Source organism: Schistocerca gregaria, chromosome 4, assembly GCF_023897955.1.
Source record: "Schistocerca gregaria isolate iqSchGreg1 chromosome 4, iqSchGreg1.2, whole genome shotgun sequence".
In the NCBI taxonomy this organism is placed as follows: Eukaryota; Metazoa; Arthropoda; class Insecta; order Orthoptera; family Acrididae; genus Schistocerca; species Schistocerca gregaria.
Genome location: NC_064923.1, coordinates 71,776,307 through 71,803,377, shown reverse-complemented (window position 1 = coordinate 71,803,377; position 27,071 = coordinate 71,776,307). Strand labels below are relative to the sequence as shown.

Here is a 27,071-nt window from a genome sequence, read left to right as displayed (position 1 = left end):
CTTAAGTTACCGGTATCTGTGTTTATGGATAAATTATTTCATAGCAAATCAGTAACTGTGATTCACAGTTACTACCAAAGAATAGATCACCCTAAATTTCATTATATATTAACATAAATAATGTACATTTTTGAGAATTTCTGAAATTATCATATTTCATAGCAAATCACCGTTTGTGATTCACAGTTACTGCCAAAGAATATGTCACCCAAAATTTTATTTTACATCAAAGCAAATAAACATGCATTTTTGAGAATTTCTGGAAGTTACCATTTTTATGTGCATTACTTAATATGTAGTAAATTGGCATTTATGATTTAATTACTGTATCAGTTATTCTAACCAACATATTCTGTTACATCTAATTTTCCCTTCAAGAGCAGTATATATTACCTAAATTTCTCATAAATTAACTCTTTTTTCTAGTTTATTAATAACTACAATTAACTTCAAAAGTATTAGGAAATCAGTAATTTTTACAACAGGTTTTTCTGTTGCTTTGATACAAATCTTGTTTGTGTATTTGCTTCATTTCTGATAGGGAATTAGTAGTTTTTTAGCTCAACAGATATAAAAGACAATTGGCAAGCTTAGTTTAAAGTTATATGTTTACTGTCCTGTAATAAATTGCACCAGTCAAAATGGAGACCCACTGTGTATGACGTTTTCAAGCATGAGGTGAGTTATTTTATGTTTGTAAGCACCTGGAAATCACCCTGACTATTGTTGAATAATTTGCAGCTGCTGCGTATTAGTGTGTTGGAAGAGCTCCCGAGAGTCATGCGCCTGTGGCACTAGTACCAATGGTGCTTCAAATACTATCCTCCCCTGTGGATCCTGTCCCCTATACAGAGAGTATGGGATCCATCATTATTCATTCATTTGATTGCAAGTGGGGTTCCAAGTAGTAGATCCAGGTATTCTGTACAGTGTGGACCAGGGAGGACTCGTGGTATTATATTGATTCCCCTAACCAACAAGTTTGAGATGCTATCTTTCACTGAAACTGAAACTGAGCCAATGGGGCTCACTTCATCTGGTTTGGAGAAACCTGTTTTTTCTGGTATCAGTAAGAGGCAAAACTGAAAGGGTAGGGTCTATTAATCTTTGGCAGTTCAAATATGTGGTTTAATGATGATATCCCTTATGGATATGGTAGCAAGGGACAAGAAACGACACCATGTGTGCTCAGTGGGTATGGCTGAGGGCCTCATTCAACGTGTTGAAGAGGCTGTTCTTGCTACCATTGAGCGAACAGCGTGCAAGCTAACAGATGGGGCTGTAATCGTAATATGTGGGGCCTAAAAATGGTGCGCTGCAGTTCACAGCGACCAATTCCACCACTGAAACATGAAGCAAGGATAGTTTATCTAAGGAAGAGGTTGAAATCGTGTCCCATTGAACATGTTTTTATGTACTGGAATGCTACAGGTAAGAACACAGTCCTACAGCAACAAGGTGCAGTTTTAAAGCATTGTTTAATGTTCCAAAAAGACCCAAAGAAAAAAAATTGCAAGCTTTTCACCAAATTCCAATGGATAGTCTGATTATTTAGCAAGAAATGTTTGTCCTAGGCCAACTGAAGTTACTCCTATAAATGTCACCAAGGTTTCTGGAACCAGACAGCAAAATCCAAGAAAAATCCGATGCTACCAGGCCATACCAGTACATGCTGTGTGACAGAGGGACTGGCTTTGTGGACCATATTGTCACAGAGATTGATACCAAAGGATTTGATATTGGATGCATCTGGTTCACAGATGAAATACACTTCCACCTGAATAGAATCATGAAAAAACAGAAATGGCAATGTTGAGATTCTAAAAAATCCCCATCTGTATGAAGTGAAACCACTGTTTTCTCCAAAAGTTGCTGTGTGGACTGCAGTGTGCAGCAGAGGCATTTTTGGCCCTTTTTTCATGTGAGAAATGATTACTAGTCAATGTTACATTGCAATTTAGGAACAGTTTGTCACCACACAGCTAGCTTTGCAGGATCAACCAGGCATTGAGAAATCATGCAAGATGGGGCTAGACCAAATTGCACCAATCATGCGTTTCAGTTTTTTGATGAATACTTCAGGAGTAGAGTCACTGTACTGGAGCATTACAAATTTACAGCCACAGTGATGGGTGGTCTCCGGTGACACAGTTATTCTGTTAGAGATAGCATAGGAGCAGTTGAAAGTAATGGACAGTGTCTTGAAAGGGGGATATAAGATGAACATCAAGAAAAGCAAAACAAGGGTAATGGAATGTGGTCGAATTAAGTCAGGTGATGCTGAGGGAATTAGGTTACCTGATGAGAGGTGAAATAGGATATAAAAATATAGATTGGCAATGGCAAGAAATGCATTTCTGAGGAAGAGAAATTTATTGATGTTGAATATAGATTTTAAGTTTTAGGAAATTTTGTCTGAAGGTGTTTGTCTGGAATGTAGCTTTGTATAGATGTGATACGTGGATGATAAACAATTCTGATAAGAAGAGAATAGAAGATTTGAAATGTAGTGCTGCAGAAAAAGGCTGAAAATTAGATGGATATATTGCATAATTAATGAGGAGGTACTGAATAGAATTGAGAAGATAGAAAAGAAACTTGTGGCACAACTTGATTAAAACAAGGGATTGGTTGATAGGATACATTATGTAACATCAAGGGATCCCCAGTTTAGTACTGGAGGAAAGGGGAAAGGGGGGGAGGGTAAAAATTGTAGACGGAGATCAGGAGACGAATGCAGTAAACAGGTTTAAATGGATGTATGTTACAGTAGTTATTTGGAGAAGGAGAGGCTTGCAAAAGATAGATTGTCAAGAAGACCTGCATGAAACCAGTCTTCAGACTGAAGACCACAACAACAACAGATGTCTTAGTCATTTCTTCATTTTTGTTCTGAGCAGGGTACAAAAACTCTTGGTGAGTTATTAACATACACTAAGGTACCAGTTTGACACTGTTTTAGATCTTGGGATGCATTGTAACAAGTCAGAGACTGACTACAGTCTCAAAAGTTTTCAACATGCCTTAAATACTGTTTTGAGGCTGTGGTGATGGTTCTGTGACAAAGAAAATGTTTGTTGCATGCCAGTACAAGATCAGCCAAGACTACCGTATTTACTCAAATCTAAGCCGCACTTCTTTTCTGGTTTTTGTAATCCAAAAAACCGCCTGCGGCTTAGAATCGAGTGCAAAGTAAGTGGAAGTTCTGAAAAATGTTGGTAGGTGCCGCCACAACTAACTTCTGCCATCGAATATATGTAGTGCTACACAGGCATGCTTTGCAGGCACAAATATTGGCGCTAAAACCTCTGTGTCAGTAAATAAAAAATAAAAAAAGGAGGTGGAAGACGAGCTTTTATCTCCGCCCCAAGTTTTGACCATTGCATTTTCATACATTATCCAATGAAGTAAATAAAAACTCAGTATTGTTCATCTTCGAATGTAGCAGCATTTCAATGTACTATGAAAATCCGACTGGCAAGACTGTTTGGGATGTGTGTCAATATGACCAGCTCTACATTCTGAATTCTTTCCTATCTGTGAGAAGAGATGGTTGCTAATAGGAACTTTTATGAATTGTGATTCACATGCAGTATTCCCTTCACCATAAGAATAATACAAATATAAACATTTTGCCATGTATTCTTTTATGTTTGCTGCTATCTCATTTAAGTCCTGTCTGCCTAATAAAACTACAAAACTAGAGTGCAACAACAGCAAATGCGGAAGAATATACATACATGTCAAGTTTATATACGTATTATTCTTATGCCTAATAGTGATACAGTCAGAAATGAAGCACGGCAGTTGACTAGATTTTTAAATCTAAGATGACTCTAATTTCTGTGCAGAATGTAATGTACTAAAGAGGCGTCTGCAAAGATTTTCAAACGGAGAAAAATTTTCGCTGAACTCTCATTCAGAACATCTTCTATCATACGCAGTCTATTATTTGATTCTTGTTGATCAGTAACAAAGAAAGCAGCAGTGTAAGTAACAACAAATAGCAGTCTCTTGCCATTGTTTCGCTAATGAGACAATTCCTCTCTGTTTTTATTGTAAGCGGTGGTAGCGCGCACAAAAGCAAGCAATGCCACAAGCGGCGACAGGTCATAAACACTCATAATCAGAATGCGACAAACAATGCATGACATAGTACAGTAATGTATTTTCAGCTTAGAGTTGCGTAAACACCAACAACAAAGAGAATGGCACTTATCAGATCAAAGAAAAATAAGCAATCCATTCGAACTAGACGAAGCACGTGAAAAAGGAAGGGTACCCGTATAAATAATGACGGAGCACCTGACGCATAGCAGTGGCTACCTGGTAAAGCTTAACTGCTAAACTTACGACTCGAACCAAACTACTGTAGCTGTATCGTCATTCATTCGACCTAAATTGTGTCTCATATTACAATGGACCAACTTTGTTTTGATTTGGAGGTGGGGTCTAAAACTTGTCTCTCCCCTTGAATTTTGAGTTTCAAATTTCAGGTGCGGCCTAGATTCAGGAAAATTTTTATTCCTTGATTTTGAGTCTCAAATTTCATGTGCAGCTTAGATTCGAGTGCAGCTTAGATTCAGGTAAATACGGTAATCGCTCCACCATCAGACTGATACCAGTACTTTATCTTAAATGCTCAATAAAATGTAATGATTTCCACATGATAATTAGTGCAGAGAATGCAACTTGCCTCAGGAGTTGCAGTTTCCTTAGGAACTGAGTACTGGAGACTTGGAGCAGTGATCTGAATATCTGACATCTAGCAGAGTGGGCCCCACACACAGTTGTTCAGAAATAGGCAAGTGTAACATGGTATCAGAAATATCAAGTTTAACCCATAACAGAATGAAGGAATTTGCTGTCCACGAATGACCTCCACTTCAATCTGCAGCATTACTCTCATCACAAATTCTTTTGCATAGAAAGCAGTAGTTTGTACTAGTATTTCTGTGTTATCATGGGGAGACATCAGTTGTGTGGCAGTGGAAGTCTAGTGTTGTGAAACGGCACCTGTAATATGGTGCTTATTGTCATTTTCATTGTTGGGATCAATACTGTTAATGGCCAAAGGTATGATGACGAGATGTGCTACTCTCCACATGCGAAGTTGGCCCAGACATGTCATATGACTCTAGCTGCTGTGACGGAAGTCTTTCTCACTTGGTAGGATATACAATGATTGGTCAGCATGTTCTTGGATCTGAATCAATTGGCGAGGTATGAATTTCCATCAGCTCAGGACTCCTCCAGACTTCTACACCACTCATTCTCAAGAGTGAGTAGATCTTTAGGAGCACTCCATAGTGCACATATATCATTGCTGCCAATCATTTGTGGCTGCTAATGGTCCCATGTCCCCTCTTTTACTTTTTTTATTAGTTTCGGAACATATTTTCTGGTTTTGTTACCCTTTTTTACATCTTTAGGGCACTTTTCTATTCCCTTCATATAATAATTAAGCATTACTTTATTACTGCATGATCCTTTTGAGTTCCTTTCATGAGTAATACATCACTCTTTGAGGGAGATTTCACTAATGATTATTTGTGGTACTGAGCACCGCAGGTTTCGAATCCTCACAAGACGGCATGGAACTCGATGACTACTAGAGGTCACTGCAGTAGTCATGCTGTAAGCCATGGCTGTGCACGCTCCTGGCCCCGAGTCTCATGTGAGTGCGCCACTGTGGAACACATGGTCCCAGCGGCCAATAGCGACACACCCTGTCATGTATTTAGGTGATGGCTTCTCACTCAGCGAAGCAGTCTGGTATTCACATTGAGTTGGTTTATATCTCCCTTACAGACATCATGTTTACATTGTGTGTGCTTACTTCCCATTTACGAGTGGACATTGTTTTGCCCTTCGTGAGGTTATCTCTTGTGACCCCATTGCTTAATACTTTGTTGTTGATCTTGGTGTCTTGCTCGGTTGTCTGTCTTTGTGCTTGTCCTTCCATTCCCGTTTGTCCATCTTGTTTGTTTGCGGGCTGCTCCCATTCAATCCTGCCACATTTTCATTAGCGGCAACCCCGCGACCATTCCTGTTGTGTTTAAAACGTGGTAAATGGTAGTAGTTGTTAGCATGGAGGCTAAGTTGGTCTGTCTTTTGGAACAACAGCAGCAGCTCATGCAGCAGCAGCAGCTCCAGTTAGACATCTTAGAAACATTGATGCGATTGCTAACATACAAAGTTGATGCCCGGGACGCATTACCACAACAGCTTCCAAGTCCTCAGGTGTCCAGTACTTTCACATGTCCGCCATCATTCCCACCATTTAATGGCACTAAAGAAGACTGAGAAATGTACTTTCATTGGCTGAAACAATGCTTCACAGCTTTTCCAGTCACAGGTGACCCCTTGCAGCGGTCATTGTTTTTGTCTTGGCCCTCCCCAGACACATTCTATCTTCTCTGCAATCTGGCACCCTTGTCTGATCTTGTCGCTGTCTCTTTCCAGGAGATATGCCTTTTGCTGACAAACTATTTCTCACAGCTCTACCTTGTGGTTGACTCTCGGGTGGAGTTCCACCAGTGCCATAAACAGCCTAGTCAAGCATATTATTCCTGGGTCACAGACTTGCAGGGTCTCAGCCGTCAATGCGATTTTACATTCACCAATCAGGAGTTATGTGGACTCCCTGATCTGGAATGTGGTGGTTCAGCTGGCTCCCAATCCTGAGGTCCACACTGTGGCATTCAAACTTGATAATCCCTTATTGGAATACATTTTCCGCATTGCCCATTTATTTGAAATTGCTCAGGCAGCTAATGAGTGTCCCATGGTGTGGCCAGAGGTGGTGGCGATCAATGCGTCTCTGCAGATTCTGCCCTCATGACGTAGACATGGCCCAGCCAACTGGTCCTCAGGATACAGTACATGCTCTTCAATCAGTTGTCCCACTGGAGGACCCATCAGCACAGAAACTATTCCTCAGGCTCCGCCTTTTTACGAGGCTGTCAGTTTCCAGATCGACACTGGGGCCACCATCTCCCTGATTAATATTGCGACATATACCCGCCTGGGCTCCCCTGCATTGTCACCTCCCTCTCAGCGTCTGGTCGCCTACAGCGACCGTTCCATTCCCCTTCGTGGGCAGTTCATCATCCAGGTGACATACAAACATGTCTCCCGGATCCTTACCCTATTTGTTATCGACCATCCATCGGCTTAGAATATTTTTGGCTTGAATGCATTTCAACTGTTTGGCTTCTCAATTTCCGATAAAGTTAAGGTCATTTCTACAGCTGTTCCTTTTCAGGACTTGGATAATCTGTGCTCGGCTTTTGCATCATTGTTTGCAATGGATCTCAGGTGTGCTTCACATTTTCAGGCACACATCACACTTCAGCCAGATGTGCAGCCTCACTTTTTCTGGGCCAGACCCATTCCGATGGCCTTATGGCCAGCAGTCAAGCAGGAACTCAATCAGCTCCAGGCTGCTGGTGTCCTACAGCCTGTGACCACCATTGGTGGTCATACGGAAACCCAGTGGGTCCCTTCGGCTGTGTGGGGACTTGAGCGCCACTGTCAATGCTCAGTCCTTAGTAGACACTTACCCCATTCCTAGACAGGAAGACCTTCTTGCCAAGATTGTGGGGGGTGAGTACTGTTCTGAGATCATCCTGGCTCAGGCATACCACCAGTTTCCCTTGCATGCTGATTCCCAGAACATTACAGTTATCAACACACCTTTCAGATTATATAAGTACAAGCCCCTTCCCTTCAGTGTCTCTTCAGTGCCAGCAATTTTTCAGCGCTTCCCAGTGGCCACACGCTGCCTGCGTGAATTATCTGGATGACATCTTGGTCACCGGGCATTCCTGCCAGGAACATTTGCACAATCTCAGCGCCTTATTTCATGCTCTGCAATCTACAGATTTATGCTGTCAGCTGGACAAGTGTTGCTTTTTTCAACTGGAAGTGGAATACTTAGGCCACTGGCTTAGCATAGATGGCATTCACCCTTCGGATCACAATGCCAAGGCCATTGGGGCCCTTCCTCATCCCAAGGTGATTTTGGGCAAGGTTAATTATTACTTAAAGTTCTTACTGCAAGCTGCCCCCATTGCTCAACCCCTGAATCACTTGCGTTGCAAAGGGGTGACTTTTGATTGGACTCCTGTCTGTGACCAGGCTTTTCTTCATTTAAAGATGATGCTGAAGTCCGCCCCCTGCCTTACTCACTTCTCCTTCGACCACCCCTTGGTTGTAGTGGCTGATGCATCAGCATACGGCATAGGGGCAGTTCTCAATGGCTCAGAACAGCCCATCGCTTATGTATCTAAGACATTAACCCCAGCACAATGGAAATACTCCCAGTTTGAAAAGGAGGCCCTGGTGATAGTGTTCGCTGTCCAAAAATTTCACATCTACCTCTTTGGGACAAAGTTCACCCTCCTGACAGACCATAAAACCTTAGTTATGCTTCTCGGACCCCACTCTCACCTCCCAGAGAGGACAGCTCAACGTCTCCAGGACTGGGTGCTATTTTTATGGAATTACACTTATATCATCCGGTATAAGCCCACTGCCCACCATGATAACACAGATGCTTTGACACATCTCCCACCAGGTCCCAATCCTGTGTTTGACCAACAGGAGGTCCTCAGCTTTCATACTGATCCCGCCTGCCAGAATGTACTGGAAAGTCTGCCACATATGGCTGCTCACATTGCCACAGCTACATGCCGAGACCCTATCTTGCAGCTGATTCACCGCTATGTGGTCCACGGTTGCCTCTCCTATGTTACTCATTGATGGTGATAATGACCACCTGGTCCACGGGTGCACTGCATGTGTACGTTACCAGACAAGTCCTCCTCAGTCATTTCCACTCTGGCCTGTGCCTCGCCAGCCCTGGGATCGCATTCATCTTGATTTTTCCGGCCCGTATTTGGGGTCCATGTGGTTACTTATTGTTGATCCTTACTCCAAATACCAATATGTCGTCCGCATGACATCCAACACCACAGACCACCTTCACGGCTCTGGCCGAGGTTCTCATCAATGAGAGCCTGCCTCACACATTGGTCTCCAATAATGTCTCCAATAATAGCATCCTCCTTCCATGACTTCTGTCTGGCCAACGGTATCAAACATATCCACAGCCCGCCTTTCCATCTTCCTCCAATGGCGCAGCCACAGCCCGCCTTTCCACCCTTCCTCCAATGGCGCAGCGGAGAGGCTTGTCCGCCCATTTAAGCAACACTTGACAAAGGTGGCATGTCGGCCCTCATCCTGTTATTGAGCACATATTGCATCATGCTCCTGCGGAGCTCCTCCATGGGGGAACAGCCACAGACCCTGCTCCATTTGCTGATGCCGTCGTCCTCCCATCCCCACTCCCAGCCCTCTCAGCGTTACGCCCCTGGCACGGCCATGTGGAATGCGTATACGTGAGCAAGGCAGGTTGAATGCCCGCAACAGTCGTCGCAGCCAGTGGGCAGCATGTGACGTCAATGCAGACGTCGAAAGGGTTGGAGTGCCGCCATCATAACGAGCTCTGCCTGTGTACCCCTGTGGGACTCCCACCGCTGCCTCCTCCTACACTACCTCCTTCAGGTACTCATGTGGTCCTCAAGTTGCCGCCACTGCCCCCAGTTGCTGCTTCCCTGTGAGCCTGCCACCGGCCCTCCCCACTCCCATGTGGACCGGAGGCTCCCTCCGAAGCCCTGGCCTCTGGGTCGGCCATCATGGACACCTCAGAAGTCCCTTCCTCCCCTACAGTGGCAGTTGACGAGCCTATGTCTTCTCCCATCTGCTGACCACCACGTCACTAGCTAGGGCATTTTCACCACTACGTGCAAGATTCAGTGGGGGAGGGATCTGGTACCGAGCGCCGCGGGTTTCAAATCTGCACCCAATGGAATGGAACTCAATGACTACTAGAGGTCACTGCAGCAGTCATGCCATAAGTCATGGCTGTGCGTGCTCCTGGCCCAGAGTCTAACATGAGGGTGCCACTTTGGAGCACGTGGTCTCAGGAGCCAATAGTGACATACCCTGTCATGTATTTAGGTGGTGGCCTCTCACTCAGTGAGGCAGTCTGGTATTCACTTCATATTGTTTACATTGCATGTGCTTACTTCCTGTTTATGAGTGGATGTTGTTTTGCTTTCGTGAGGTTATCTCTTGTGACCCCGTTGCTTAATACTTTGTTGATGATCTTGGTGTCTTGCTTGGTTGTCTGTTGTCATGCTTGTCCTTCCATTCCTGTTCGTCCATCTTGTTTGTTCGCGGGCCACTCCCATTCAGTCCCACCGTGGTTTTGGTAGAGGCAACCACGCAACTGTTCCTGTCATGCTTACAACACAGTTACATGCAAACTTCATTCTTCCATTGCTCGATTTGTGATGACAACCATGAATAAACATCGATACCATACAAAGCAAGTAACTTTGCCACTTGCCTTACTGATTTTTGGTTGATAGGTATAGCTGTGAAATAACACTTTAGATCCAGAAGGTTGAGATTTCATGTTCATTCTAAATATCCTTACTACCAGTGATAACTTTTATTATGCCTGTAAGCATTTTTTTATATGTCGCTGTTTTATAGCACACATAAAACACAGTGAGAACCACTTATTAGCATGTTGTAAATATATTTTGTCTTGAATGGTAGATCAGTTAGTATTTCTGAGAATACCATGATAAGCCATTGTTTTCACAGTCAGTATGTATTTCAGGACAACAAATTTGTGACAAGTTAAAACTGTGTGTCAGACTGTAACTTGAACCAAAACCTGCAAACAAATTGATGGGGGAACGGGAATGAGGGAATGAATAGAAATAGGGCACAAGGGAGGGACTATGGAGCTCAGCACAAGGATCATAATGTACTCAGCTATCACAAAAATTAAAAAGCAAGTAAGCACCAGTTGCATTATAGTCATGCAGTAATTCACAAAATTTTATAATTTTGACATTGGCTTTGTATGCAAAGTCAAAGTCCCATCATTCCTCTTTCTCTTTAAAAAAAATATTACTTTGGATCAATCAGCATTAAAATTCAATTTACTATTGGGCATTTATTCAGAATTAGCACATGTAACATAATCTAAAACATTAGTTTCTTTTGTGTTAAAATAATCCTTGTCAGACAAACAATATACACTGCAAAAACCAGGTTGAAATATTAACTCTGTAATTTAAAAGATAGCTACTCACTGTAAATATGATATTTTGTGCTGCACACAGGCATGACGAAAAGGCTGCTGCATGTAAGCTTTTGGCCAAAACCTTCCTCAGAAAAGAAAAACACACACACATTCACACAAGCAAGCACATTTTGCACACACAAGAGTACTGTCTCCAGCCAGAAATCAACAGGTACACGTTGAATGGGAGCAATGTTCAGCAGCAGGGGAGCAGGGAAGATGAAGGGATAGCAGGATGCAGGTGGGGGATGAGAAATCAGCACTGTCTGGCAGGGCACTTAGGACAGGGCTGCCAGGCATGGTGTCAGGAGGCTGTGGGGGAAGGAGAGAGGGGAAAATGGGGAGCAGGCAGGAGAGAAGCAGAAAATGGGAAAATACCAATGGGTGTGCCACCAGAGAGCAGTGCACAATGAGTATGAGGAGAAGTGAATCATGAGGAAGTGACAGGACAGAGGAGGTCATGGAACAGAAAGTGCTACATGGATGGATTGTAAGGACTTGCTTCTGAGTCTTCCACAGGGATATGATCCCTGGGATTGAGGGTGGTATAGATATGAACTAGGATGTTGTGGAGGTTGGGTGGGCAATGGGACAACACTTTAGGAGGGCTGGGAAGCATCTGAGTATGATATCCCTAATTTCAGGGTATGATGATATATAATTAAAGCCCTGACAAATGATGTGGTTCAGCAATTCCAATTCAGGGTGATATTGGGTGATGAAGGTGGTGCTCCTTTGTAGCTCTTTCTTGGTGGTGGTGGGAGGATTGGGGTTATGTGGGATATGTCATGGGAAACCAGTTTGTACAAACAGATTTTTGCAATGAGGGTCACAACACATTTCCCTTGGGGATACCTGAAATTTGTTCTACATTTGTTTATGCCCCCCCATCCCAGATGACATTCTATATCTTCCCTACCAAGAAATACTCAGTCCAGTCACAAATATCACTTTATGCCCCAAACAATCATACCTTCAATAATATTCATAGGTGTAGTACTGATGTAAATGTGTTTCAGAAAATAAGAAAGGCTGCACCTACCTGACTGCCTTGGGCTTTCAGGATTTAATATGAGAAAGATGTGAGCTCTGTTTCACATAGTTGATATTTTCAAATTCTATCCTGGTTGACATGGAGAGGCCAATTTGTTTGAGGTACCTCATTACATTTGAGCTCTGAAGATGTTCTAAGATTCTGTGACAAATTGATGTCAAGGATATTCAGTGGGGTATTTCTGCTGCCCTTCTTGCAGATAGGTGTGATTTGCACTATCTCCTAAGTGCTGGGCAGCTTTTTGTATGAGGTCTCAACAATAGATATTGTTTAAAAAGAAACTAACTCAGATGCAGATTTTGTGTATAATCTGATAGTAATTCTGTAAGGCCCTGAAGTTTTGTTCGTTTTAGTAATTTCAGCTCTTTCTCAACATCAGTGACTCCACTTTGCAGTGGTGTGACAGTGAAATTGGCGCAATACTCCTGGGAGCTCCTTTGTATACAAATATTTGAAAATGAAGTTCAGCATTTCTGCTTTTACTTTGCTGCCCTCAGTTTCAGTTCTTGTCACACCCAGCATTGACGTTAACTTTGGTACCACTAACAGCCCTTACATATTGCTAAAATTTCTTTGGGTTTTGTGAGAGATCCTTTGATAATATTCAACCATGGTAATTGTTGAAGTCTTTAAGCCTTGCCCTCTTGATAGCCAAACACATTTCATTCAGCATCCCCCTATCTATAGTCCTATGCTTTGTTTTACACGTATTATGCAGTAGACTTTGTTTCCTTAGTACTTTTTGAACAGTGACAGTATACTATTGAGGGACCCTTCCATCATGAATTGTTCTACTACATATGTATCTATAATGTGGTTAACTACTGCTATACACCTAAGCTACAGTTCTCCTACTTTTTTTTCTTGAAAGCTGAATGTTTCATGTTCCTTATTGAGATGTGACACACCTACCTCTTTATCTAGTTTGCTGAACATCTAACTCTATGTTTTAGTTACCCTTTGTGTTTTTATAATCATTGTTTTTATGATTGCCTTATGGTCACTAATACCAGTTTCAATGTGGAGACTCTCAAAGAGGTCAACCTATTTGTTGCTCTTCTATCCAATATATTTCTGTTATGAGTTGCGCCTCTGAATGATCTGTTCTAAGTAAATGAAAAAGGACAACTTCAGTGCAGCACATTTGCCCCTCACACAGTATGCTGCCTGCATAGCAGCTACTGTTGTGTAGTACACACCTGACCCACTTTGAGGAGCCCACAGTTCTCAGACATGGTGCAAGTACAGGCTGTTGCAGTCTAGCTTTTCATAGAACCTTCATAGTCTCTGGTTCAGTCCTTTCACTTGTCTCAGAACTATATGTCCCCCATCTGTGCTGCAGACAATGCTGTACACTAGTTTTCTTGGTCTTCTCTGGCAGCCACTGGCATGAACCAAGTATGACCTCAGAACCCAGACAGCATTGTTTGTTCCAACATGCATTTCCATCTGTGGTTGGTTGTACCCCGATCCCTAAATTTCTGCTGGAATGGCCTCTTCAATATGGTGAATAAAGTCCCCAGGCATATACACTGAGTACTCCTTGTGTTCCTGCAAACCCCTTCCTGCCATTTCCCTAGGAGTACCATTCCCTAAGAGTACCATTTGAACTGCTGACAATTAATAGACATCTGCCCTTTTGCATTTGCCTTGTTGTGAGATTTGACAGAGCAGGTTTTCCAAAAGATGAGGTGAGTCACCTTGACTCAGTTTTAGTTTCGGTGGAAGACAGCACCTCAAACTTATTGTTTAGGGTGATGAATATAACACCCTGAGTTCTCTCTGGTCCCAGTCTCTCTTGTATAGGGCACCTAGCTCTACTACTGAAACGCCACCCACAGTTGAAGTGTATGAGTCATAATAGATCTCGTACTTCCTGTAGAGGGTACAGGATCTGTAAGAGAAGATAGTACTTGACGAATCTATGGTATTTCTGGCACAGGACTCATGGGAGTCCTCTCATTACACCCAATTGTAGTTTTCTTATCATTTGATAGAAGCCAGGGCAATTTCCAGCTGCTTACAAACATCAGCTGAAGCATTCCATGTTTAAGACCAGCATTCACATTGGGGATGCATAGTAGGTGGTGCAATGTCTTACAGAACACTAAACAAAGAACTTTAAAATAAACCTACTAATTCTCTTTTAGTTTCTGGCCCTGTTCAGTGAAAAGTATTATTAATTCCATTTAAGAACATATGTGATAAGTAGCCAAGTTAATTTCTGTTAAGGCAACAGAAGAACCTCAGTTAAAAGTTAGTAACTTCCTTAATTTTTTTAAAATTCTCATCGCTAACAAACTGGAAAATGATTTGTGATAAATAAAGACAATGTACATTCCTTTCAAAAGGTGAAACTAAATGTAACTCGTTATGTTATCTATAGCATGTTCTGGAGCAACTGAATTGCAAATGCTGATTTACTCTGAAATACATAATGCATAACACTCATAATTTCTAAAAAAAAAAAAATAAGTATCAACAGAAAGTATCTTATCTGTGCAACAAGCAAGCCACCAAGAGCTGGTCAGCTCTCTAGCTTTGAATCCACACTACCAGGCCTTCAATCTTTGTATGAACACATAATTTTAGCTGGATATGAACATAAATTTTTTAAGCAACAGTCCCTCCATTTTAAAATTCAGATGTATACTTTTCTGTTGCTTAAACTTTACGCTACTTCCACATACTCCAACTCACCATTCAGCAGACACTCATATCTTTATTGGTATATTTTCAACCAAATATCCAAACAGAGTAATTTGCACTGAACAGAACTCTGCACCTGGCTTGTCTGTCCCATGATGTAAAATTCATGACACGCTCACTGTCACTTTCAAAGAAAAAACTACAAGTGGCAACTTTTACGGATTTTAAGTGTATGAATGTGTCTGAGATTACAGCTGACACCTATAATATTTCTTTGCAGTCAACTGTAGTAAATAATTTTGACATAAATGATGAAATATGTAATTTGACTGAGAGACTAAATAATTTATACAATAAACACACTCATCTAAAAATTTTTAGAGTGAAGGGAAACCAACACCATGGCTTGCATATCACCTTAAACACCTTACAAGTCTCAAAGATGGAGCATGCAGGACATATAAATGGCACCCAACCCCTGTCAATCATGTCCCTACTAGCAACTACACAACCGAGTTAGTCAGTGTGTGAGAAATGGAAAACTCAGGTATGCACCCTCATTAGCTGAGGACTTTCAAGGTTCTGCCACCTTGTGGAAAATTTAAGAGGCCTAAGAATAGGCAAACTGAAATCTACAGCTGAACCTCTAGTTCCCACTGATTGAGTGGATGGTGCAGTGGTTAGCGCAATGAACTTGCATTTGAGTTCAAATCCACAGCAGACCATCCATATTTAGATTTTCCATGATTTCTATAAATTTCTCCAGGCAAATGCCAGGATGCTTCCTTTCAAAGGACATGGCCAGTTTCTTTCCCCATCCTTGAATCATTTTGAGCTTGTGCTCTGTTTCTAATGACCTCAATGTGATGGGACTTTAAATCCTATCTTCCTTCCTTCCTTTTAGCTCCTGTTGAGGATCTAAACCAGTATTTTGCCATGCCAACATCTTTACTAAACTAGTGCACAAGGGCACAAACCACCTGTTCCCTTAAAGAATCAGTGGATGGCACAAACAAAAAAGAAAAATATCTGCAGCCTATAGCCAGAAGTCAGTTGCACAAAACTGTTTGGCAGCTTTGGGTCATGGGCATTTTTAATCATTCTCTGACCTCCATCATCTTCCCAACAACCTGGAAGCAGTTGCCCATGAACAGTTATCATCACTATGTGCTGATAAGCATAGAGACTATCATACCCTGTGTTTTCCCTGTTGTCTTGTCAATCATTGCACAACCTCTTATTCATCTTCAGTGTGGTAGGATCTGAGCACCACAGTAGAAATACTCATCATCACAAAGAAAAATTCTCTCTTTATCTCATCCGTAACACAGCCATCTTCTCAAAATCATTTTCTGTATCATGAAACTGATTTTGAAACAATCTTCCTCAAAATATCAGACACGTTAAATTCCTTTAAAACTTTAACACAGCTAATGATCCAAATTCAATCACAATAGCTTTCTCTTTCATATACTGTGCTTGTCTGCACATCACTGTAATCAAAAATCAGTCCCCCAACACTTTTTTTCCCACTTGTCTAGAGTCCTTTATTATAATTCTGTTCTTTCTTAAAAGCTACTGCCACTGTAATTTTAAGCGTTTCCTCTTTCATTATCCCTTCCATTTCTGATGATGCTAAACATGGCTTCAAATGTGTTAGACTAATGATATTACTGTTATTCCTAATACCCTTTATTATTGTTATAAAACCAAAGATGACAAAACAACTCTCCGAAGAGACTCAAAAAAGGCCTTTATCAAGACCATCACTAGTGACAACTTCCTGCAATATTGAAGGCTTATCTGTAAATAAAGAAATTTTATTATCTGACATGTGCAAACGAAACAACTGTGATGTTTTAGTGTTACAAGAAACACACAGGGCACCAACTAACCATAGACCAAAAATACAGGGCATGAAATTAGTTCTTGAGAGACCACACGAAGTGCTATATTTGTGAAACCGAACTTAGACATATGCTCCTGTGCTCTGACCTGCGAAGAAAATATAGAAATTTTAACAATTGAGCTACATTCATGTACTGTAACATCCGTGTACAAACCACCCAGTGCAAGGTTCAAATTTACGGAGCCTGGAAATTTCCGTTCAAAAAACATTAAAGTTGTAGTAGGAGATTTTAACTGTCACGGTCTCGCATGGGGTTATAAAGAGACAAATGACGATGGTGAAATGCTGGAGATCTGGGCAGACCAGGCTAAACTGAAATTGATACATGACCCAAAGTTGCCTGCATCATTTAACAGCGGAAGATGGAAATGAGGATATAATCCAGATAACATCTTTGTCTCCGAAAAGGTATCCCTGCAAACTGTAAAGCAAATCGAGGACCCAATCCCAAGATCGCAACACAGACCAATAACTTGCTGCATTACTGCAGTAATCAAATCAGATGTAATGCCCTTCAAAAGACTCTTCAATTTCAAAAAAGCTCATTGGGAACTTTTCACAGAGGACCTTGATAAGGAGATCTTTGAAATTAAACCAGAGATACAATCATATGAAACTTTTATAGACCTTGTGAAGAAAATCTCTCGACGACGCATACCTAGAGGGTGCCGCACCCAGTATATCACTGGACTCAATGGTAGCAGCAAGGAAGCTCTGAAAAAGTATGAAGAACTGTACAATAAGGACCCCTTCTCAGAGGAAACGATCTAGGCAGGTGAGGAACTGATGTCTGGTATATCCGAAGCGAGAAAGGAAAAGTGGTGTAACCTCCTACAAGAGACGGACATGAAGCACAGCAGTAGGAAGGCATGGAAACTGGTCAAAAGTCTCAGCAACGACCCAAGAGAACCACAACCAAATTACAGTGAAGTTACACCTGATCAGATAGCTCACCAACTACTTATGAACGGAAAAACTAAAAGGAAGATCAGGAATGGCAAAATTAAAAGAAAACTGAACGAGGAGATTAGCTTCCTAGCTCGCCCGTTCTTCATTCAGGAGCTACAAGATGCCATCAACGATTTGAAAAACAATAAGGCCGCTGGCCTCGATGATCTGAGACCTGAGCAACTTCAACATTTTGGACCGGGAGTACAAACATGGATCCTAGAGCTAATGAATCACTGTATTACAACAATGCAAATTCCTAAACTGTGGATGAAAGCTCGGGTTATTACTGATTTTTGGTTACAGTGATGTGCAGACAAGCACAGTATATGAAAGAGAAAGCTATTGTGATTGAATTTGGATCATTAGCTGTGTTTTAAAGTTTTAAAGGAATTTAACGTGTCTGATATTTTGAGGAAGATTGTTTCAAAATCAGTTTCATGATACAGAAAATGATTTTGAGAAGATGGCTGTGTTACGGATGAGATAAAGAGAGAATTTTTCTTTGTGATGATGAGTATTTCTACTGTGGTGCTCAGATCCTACCACACTGAAGATGAATAAGAGGTTGTGCAATGATTGACAAGACAACAGAGAAAACATAGGGTATGATAGTCTCTATGCTTATGCTTATGTGTTACTAAAACCAGGGAAAGACCCAGCTGAAGTTAAAAATTTTCGGCCTGTCTCACTGCTTTGTCATTTATTTAAAGTGCTGGAGCGAATGATCCTCAAACGCATAGCCGATTATGTGGACAAAGTAACTGGGGTCGCATTCCTGGATCTCAGTGCTGCATATGACACAGTTAACCATAAGATGCTTACACAGAAAGTGTATAATGTCACTAAGGACTACACCCTTTCTATGTTAGTGAAATGCATGCTACAGAACAGACGCTACTATGTAACCTTACAATCTAAAAACAGCCGATGGAGGACACAGAAAAATGGACTTGCACAGGGTAGTGTCTTGGCTCCAATATTATTTAACATCTATACCAATGATCTTCCCATCAGCCACCAGACATGAATGTTCATATACACAGACACCAATCTGTGTATGTGCGGATGGATATGTGTGTATGTGCGAGTGTACACCTGTCCTTTTTTTCCCCTAAGGGAAGTCTTTCCGCTCCCGGGATTGGAATGACTCCTTACCCTCTCCCTTAAAACCCACATCCTTTCGTCTTTCCCTCTCCTTCCTGAAGAAGCAACCATCGGTTGCGAAAGCTAGTAATTCTGTGTGTGTGTTTGTGTGTTTTGTTCATGTGCCTGTCTGCCGGCGCTTTCCCGCTTGGTAAGTCTTGAAATCTTTGTTTTTAATATATTTTTCCCATGTGGAAGTTTCTTTCTATTTTATTTACATCATCAGTAATTTGAACCCAACAATTACGTTTGAAATATATTTTCAAATAGTCAAAATGGCTAGGTACCCATGAACCATGGACCTTGCCGCTGGTGGGGAGGCTTGCGTGCCTCAGTGACACAGATGGGCGTAGCGTAGGTGCAACCACAACGGAGGGGTATCTGTTGAGAGGCCAGACAAACTTGTGGTTCCTGAAGAGGGGCAGCAGCCTTTTCAGTAGTTGCAGGGGAAACAGTCTGGATGACTGACTGATCTGGCTTTGTGACAATAACCAAACCGGCCTTGCTGTGCTGGTACTGCGAACGGCTGAAAGCAAGGGGAAACTACAGCCGTAATTTTTCCCGAGGACATGCAGCTTTACTGTATGATTAAATGATGATGGCGTCCTCTTGGGTAAAATATTCCGGAGGTAAAATAGTCCCCCATTCGGATCTCCGGTCGGGGATTACCCAAGAGGATGCCGTTATCAGGAGAAAGAAAACTGGCATTCTACGGATCGGAGAGTGGAATGTCAGATCCCTTAATCGGGCAGGTAGGTTAGAAAATTTAAAAAGGGAAATGGATAGGTTAAAGTTAGATATAGTGGGAATTAGTGAAGTTCGGTGGCAGTAGGAACAAGACTTTTGGTCAGGTGAATAGAGGGTTATAAATACAAAATCAAATAGGGGTAATGCAGGAGTAGGTTTAATAATGAATTTAAAAATTAGGAGTGCAGGTAAGCTACTACAAACAGCATAGTGAATGCATTATTGTGGCCAAGATAGACACGAAGCCCATGCCTACTACAGTAGTACAAGTTTATATGCCAACGAGCTCTGCAGATGATGAAGAAATTGATGAAATGTATGATGAGATAAAAGAAATTATTCAGATAGTGAAGGGAGACGAAAATTTAATAGTCATGGGTGACTGGAATTCAAGTGTAGGAAAAGGGAGAGAAGGAAACATAGTAGGTGAATATGGATTGGGGGTAAGAAATGAAAGAGGAAGCCATCTGTTAGAGTTTTGCACAGAGCATAACTTAATCATAGCTAACACTTGGTTCAAGAATCACAAAAGAAGGTTATATACATGGAAGAACCCTGGAGATACTAAAAGGTATCAGATAGATTATATAATGATAAGACAGAGATTTAGGAACCAGGTTTTAAATTGTATGTCATTCCCAGGGACAGATGTAGACTCTGACCACAATTTATTGGTTATGAACTGCAGATTAAAATTGAAGAAACTGCAAAAAGGTGGGAATTTAAGGAGATGGGACCTGGATAAACTGACTAAACCAGAGGTTGTGCAGAGTTTCAGGGAGAGCATAAGGCAACAATTGACAGAAATGGGGGGAACATATACAGTAGTAGAAGAATGGGCAGCTTTGAGGAATGAAATAGTGAAGGCAGCAGAGGATCAAGTTGGTAAAAAGACGAGGGCTAGTAGAGATCCTTGGGTAACAGAAGAGATACTGAATTTAATTGATGACAGGAGAAAATACAAAAATGCAGTAAGTGAAGCAGACAAAAAGGAATACGAACGTCTCAAAAATGAGATCGACAGGAAGTGCAAAATGGCTAAGCAGGTATGGCTAGAGAACAAATGTAAGGATGTAAAGGCTTATCTCACTAGGGGTAAGATAGATATTGCCTACAGGAAAATTAGAGAGACCTTTGGGGACAAGAGAAATTTGTTAACATAGAGTATAGATTTAAGTGTCAGGAATTCGTTTCTGAAAGTATTTGTATGGAGTGTAGCCATGTATGGAAGTGAAATGTGGACAATAAATAGTTGGACAGGTAGAGAACAGAAACTTTCAAAATGTGGTGCTACAGAAGAATGCTGAAGATTAGATGGGTAGATCACATAACTAATGAGGAGGTATTGAATAGAATTGGGGAGAAGAGGAGTTTGTGGCACAACTTGACTAGAACAAGGGACCGGTTGGTAGGACATGTTCTGAGGCATCAAGGGATTACAAATTTAGCATTGGAGGGCAGCGTGGAGGGAAAAAATCGTAGAGGGAGACCAAGAGATGAATACACTAAGCAGATTCCGAAGGATGTAGGTTGCAGTAGGTGCTGGAAGATGAGGAAACTTGCACAGGATAGGGTTTGATTTTGATTAGATTTCTTTATTAATCCATGTAACAATTTACATTGTGTGGATTTCATCAGCAAAATCATATACAATACAATATACCTACAAATTATGCACATAAAATTAATATTTACACAAATTTTTAAAGTATGTTACGTTAGTTTTATATCCTTATGTAATTTTCTTATAGTACTGTAAAATTTTGGATTTCATATTTTAATTATTTCCTCATGTATTACAATGCAGGCTACTTTAATTTCACTACATGTTTTAATTCAGATAGTCCGTTACTGCATAATAACTTTTATTTAATAAAAATTTTTTTAGTTTTGTTTTGAACTGTCCAATTGTGTCAATATCTTTTATATTTTGGGGTAATTTATTATACAATTTAACAGCATTGTACAACAAGCTCTGCTGCGTTTTAACTTTATTTTTTCTCTCTAGATGCAGATTGTATTGGTTTCTGGTTCCATAGCTGTGTACTAAAGAATTTTTAACATAGCATTCAAAATTTTTCTTTACATACATAATACTTTGAAAAATGTATTCACAGGGGACAGTTAGGATTTCCAGCTTTTGGAAATGTTCAAGGCAGTGAGCCCTACTGCCATTCTTGGTTATTATACGAATTGCTCTTTTCTGTAATTTGAAAACTATTTGAATATTTTTACTGTTGATTCCCCAAAATATTATTCCATAGGTAATAACAGAGTGGATATAAGAAAAATATACAGATCTGACACATGTAGTATCACACACTGCAGTCAGAATTCTGAGAGCATAGCATGCTGTAGCGATTCTGTTACTAAGTATTTTAATATGTTCCTCCCACTTTAACTGATTATCAACATGCATACCAAGAAATTTTGTGTAGTCTACACATTCTATAGTTTCATCGTTTAACTTAAAGTTGTTATAGTGTGGTTTTTTGCAGACATAGAAGTTTACAGCATTTGTTTTTTTTAAATTTAGTGTTAGTTTATTATTGGATGCCCACTCACGTACACTGTTTAGTGTTTGTTCGGCTTTTTCTTTCAGTGCATCTGGTGATTTGTCATTGATTAGTACATTTGAGTCATCTGCAAACAATATTGTTTGTCCATGCTTGATGCTCTGTGGGAAGTCATTTATGTAAATGAGGAATAGTATTGGGCCAAGGACACTACCCTGTGGGATACCTATATTTACATAATTTGGGTCTGAAGTATACTTTACAATATAGTTTGAGTGACTTGAAATATGTGAGATTTCAGTTATCTGTCTTCTATTTTTTAGATATGACTGGAACCACTTTTTCACAAGTCCCCTTATTCCCAGTTCATCTAACTTATTTAACAATATGTTGTGGTCTACTGTATCAAACGCTTTAGTTAGATCAAGAAATATACCTGTTGTGTAGTTCCCTTTATCTAATGCTTCTAGAATGTGATTTGTGAGGTGTGCTGTTGCTGATTCTGTGCTTTTCCCTGATCGAAATCCAAACTGGTCACCAGACAGTAAGTTGTATTTATTTAAATAATTCATTAGCCTATCTTTCATAATAGTTTCTAATATTTTTACAAAGCATGAGAGTAGAGAAGAGCTACATCAAACCAGTCTCAGGACTGAAGACCACAACAACAACAGTCAAAATGATGGGACACATCGTTGCCTGTGGTAAATGAACTCCTAGCTACCATCTGTGAGAGTTAGTGAAGAAATAAATTATGTATAATAATTCCCCAGGACACTCTCAGAGACTATAACAAAATCATACATTCCCCCCCCCCCCCCCCCCCCCCCCAGTAGCAGCAAACTGATTATGCACAATCAATATGAACACTACTGCTAATACTCTGTAATAAATTTCTACTAGCAGATCTGACAAAACGGCAGTGCCTCTTTGTCAGATGTGTGTTAAGAATAGGGACACTGCAAACTGTTGAAATTTAAGATGATGTGACACTTCAAAAGCTGCTCAAAGTCTTGGCATGCAAAGGGAGCTCTGGAAAGCCAAAATCTCAAAGGCATCCTTTACCATCTGCATGACCAGCCTTTAGTGGCCTGTTGTGGCAGCAAGATGGAGCACTGCCACATTATGCCATACCAGTTCTTAAAAGAATATCAACATCACATACCTAATTCAGTTGAACTTTGGGAAACCATAACAGAAGAATTCTACAGCATACAAGTACAGAAGTGTCAAGCTACTTGTGACAGTGTTGCTCTTAATCCCCCAGCATTTACTAATCTCAATGGTGTGTCGGTGGATCATGCCATGGAGAACAGAGATTAAAATTCTTGTAAGAAAACATATGAGAGTAATGTGTTTATTTTCAGGTTATGTTGCTAATTTCTTTCCTGCAGTCTCTGAAACATCATATGCATAACTATTTGTCACCTTCTATACAAAATGATTTTTCTTAGTAACATTTCAACATATTATTTAGTTAATTCCACATATCAGAGGCTTTAAAAAAGTATCTGCATAAATAAACAAAAATGAAGAAAGACACACACACACACTTAAATGCTTCCACCTGAAGCCACAAAGACACTGGTTGTTTAAGAGATATTGCTCAGGCTGACAAGTCATTGTTTCTGTTGGTGCATTGGAGTGTCTGTGAGAGATTATAATGGAATTTTTGAGTGGTAACCCTTTCTCATCTTATTATTTAGTATTCTTAACTTTGAATGTCTGTATTTGTAAAAATTTCTGTATAAAACATTGCCTGAATACAGATGTTTTCCTTTGATTTTTTTTAATGTTTTCAATGTTACAGTTCCTCCATCCTGGTTACACGAACCAGCAGATGTTAGTGTTCTGATGGGAGACTCTGTAATTGTACCCTGTGATGCTGATGGTTCACCAAAACCCACAATACTGTGGAAAAGAGAATCAGACAGGCCACAATCATTATACCAAGATGACACCTTCCAAACAAATAATTTCAAGTGAGTAGTATATGAAAAATTAAAAAATCAAAGAAGAAAAGATATAAAGTTTCAATTATCACCTCAAAATTAAAGTATGGAGTTATTTTTTGTTTGTTTGTTTACAATTACATATCTGCAACCCTGCTACAAAATGGCACTTGGACCGATGACCTCAGCAGTTTGGTCCAATAGGAACTTGCCACCACTACCATAAAATGGCACAGCCCTTTGATAAAATCGAGTATCACATAGAAATTCATTTTCTGCATTTTAAGGGAAACAATGCTGCAGCAATCCATTCTGAGTTGGTGGAAGTTTATAGCAACAATTCACTATCTAATGACACAGTGGTTAGATACTGCAGATACTTTTGTTGTAGTCAAACACATCTAAATGATGACGCATGAAGTGACAGAAATGATGAAGCATGAAGTGACAGACAGGGTTGCCACAAGTTCTGGAAATCAGAAATTTCAAACTGGTAGCGAAATCAGAGAAATTAAAAAAACACTGGACAATGTCATTTTTTGAGTCAACAGATAAATGGTTGGTTTACAGAGACACTACGCATCACCACTGTCTGGGTGCAGCTGAGTAGCTTCTGGGTGTTGTGTGCTCCTCCCTACTCCATCCTTCCTGCTTCTCCTCTCCCCATTGCTCCCCTCAGTTTGCAGTCACAACTGCCACTGCTGTGTGCCACTAGCCCAGCAGCTACTGATGAGAGTGGCACAGACTGATCACTGCAGTCTCATCAAAATGTTGTTGATGGCCCATGACTATGGGTGTAAATAGCTGACCTCAAACGAGCAGATTTCCATGATGGGCCAGAACTGTGGGCCAGTTCTGTGGTATCTCTCATGGATCGGACTCACTGATCTGAAGCCCGTCATTTTTTACAAATGTGCGTGTCCTGCCCAATTTGATCAGGTCTCTCCAATCTGTGTCTGTTTGTATGTGGCATACACCAGTGGATTTTTGTAATTCATCTGCAGACCCAGGACTCCAGTGAAAGCTTGATGGGTTAGAGGCTGTGGTGACAGATTTCAAGAGTTGCAACTGTATCTCAGCACAAGTATGTTGTACAGTGTGGCATTTTATTCATTGTGGTACAGTTTTGCATTTTGGAAGTAATTTATATATTCAAGAGAACGTACAGGCAATGCTAGGAAGAAAATTGTGGCACTTGCCAACAGTTTGTACACTATGTACTGTTACATTTCTCAAAAGAAAAATTGCACAATGCCTGTAAATTAATGGACATAACACTCTTCAAATCATAAAACCTATAAAGGAGACAATAAATTGCTGTTTATTCAAAATTAGAGTTAATAACATGTTCAGAAATACTGAAGTCTTTACTCCTTTTTCTTTTCAGCTTGCCTGTTTACTTACCCTTCAGATCTAAAAATTTGAAAATTGCAAAAACTGTGTTTGGACCCTGGACAGACAATCTGAAAAATGCAAAAACTGTGTCTGGAAATTGGGGAACTGTCTTGGAATTTCACTTTAGGAAACTTGGGGGAGCCCTGGACAGACAATCTCTCTGTCAACAATAAAGAATTGTGAGAGAAGTGGAGAGCATGGTGACCAAAAATTGGCATATGACAATCAAGGCAACAGTGGAAAAAGTGGAAATGGACATTGAAAAATTTACTGCCCGTTATGTTCCACAACTGCTCACACCCATTCAAGTGGCCCACCAAACTGAGGCAGCAGTGGAAATGTTACAGCTGTGTCAGGCCAATCCAGGTGACCTCTTTAACTGCCTAATCACAAAGGATGAAAGCCAGTTATACCACTATGACACTTATATAAAGGAGCAAAGCAAGCAGTGGAAAATTTTGGTTTACCATCACCAGAAAAGGCAAAGAAAGACCTGACCATCATTGGGAAAGGTGATGCTGAATGTTGTGTGGGATTGCCTTGTGTAGTTCTGACAGGTTATCCTTGTAAGTGGTCAACCATCAAAGTAGCTCACTACCAACATCTGATGAGGGCATGAGAGGCTGTCCGAATGAAGCACCAACAGAAGCTGCCAATGGGGTGTGTTTGCTCCATGACAATTCCCCAGCTGAATTCTGTACAGGACTCAAGGACTCGTCACACGTGCTGTTCTTTGGGCTATTAAATTTTTCTGCGGCCTCTGTATCCTCCTGGGATGGCAACCAGTGATTTCTTCCTGTTTCCCCAGTGAAGAAAACATCCACACATTTTCAGAATGAAAATAAGACAATTTTCAAAGAAGAATGTTTCCTGAACAGCCAAAATGCAGATTTCTGCAGGCAATGTCTCCAACAAATCATCATTCATAGGGAAAAACATGTTGCATTGAAGAGTGAATGCATATGAAGGACTAACAGCACCATGATATTTCATAGCTGCAGCTTGTTTTTTTGAAGTGATAACTAAAACTTTTAACTATGCCTCTTACTATGTTCTTAATTTAATCTGTCTGCTGTTACAATTTTCTGGATTTTTACTTAGATAAGTGATTATTGTCTGCTCCACAGCTGTATAACAAGTAAGACAATAAAGGGTAATTATGAGGGGTGTGTCTTAAATGATAGAGTGAAGAGCCATTTGTATATATATCTGATAGTGTTATTAGAGAAATAATACAGCGGAAAGTGTAGTTAATATACCATCAGTAAATTTTTAACTTTACTACAGTATGGATTACACAGAAGCGTGAAAAGTTACTTGTATATGTAGCATGACGGAACACTGTCTTGTTGTAAACAAAGTATCATATAGTTTATTCATCACATACCTTGTAACTGATGGACTGGTCATGTGGTCAGGACACTTAATACCTGTGACATAAAGTGTCCTGAAAAGAGGTTATACAATGAAAATCAACAAAAATAAAACACAGTAATGGAATGTAGTTAAATCAGACAATACTGGCAGAATTAGGTTAAGAAATGCAATACCAATGAAAGTAAATATGTTTTGTTATTTTGGCAGCAAG

General features: G+C 40.5%; 1 protein-coding gene across 1 annotated transcript in view; it reads left to right on the top strand.

Annotated features, from left to right (window-relative positions):
- Positions 1–27,071, top strand: part of LOC126267596 (Down syndrome cell adhesion molecule-like protein Dscam2) — a 222,942-nt gene that overhangs the window by 45,974 nt on the left and 149,897 nt on the right. Inside the window, exon 4 of the mRNA XM_049972898.1 lies at positions 23,947–24,118. Coding sequence (XP_049828855.1) covers positions 23,947–24,118 — 172 coding nt within the window. The remainder of the gene's footprint in view (positions 1–23,946; positions 24,119–27,071) is intronic.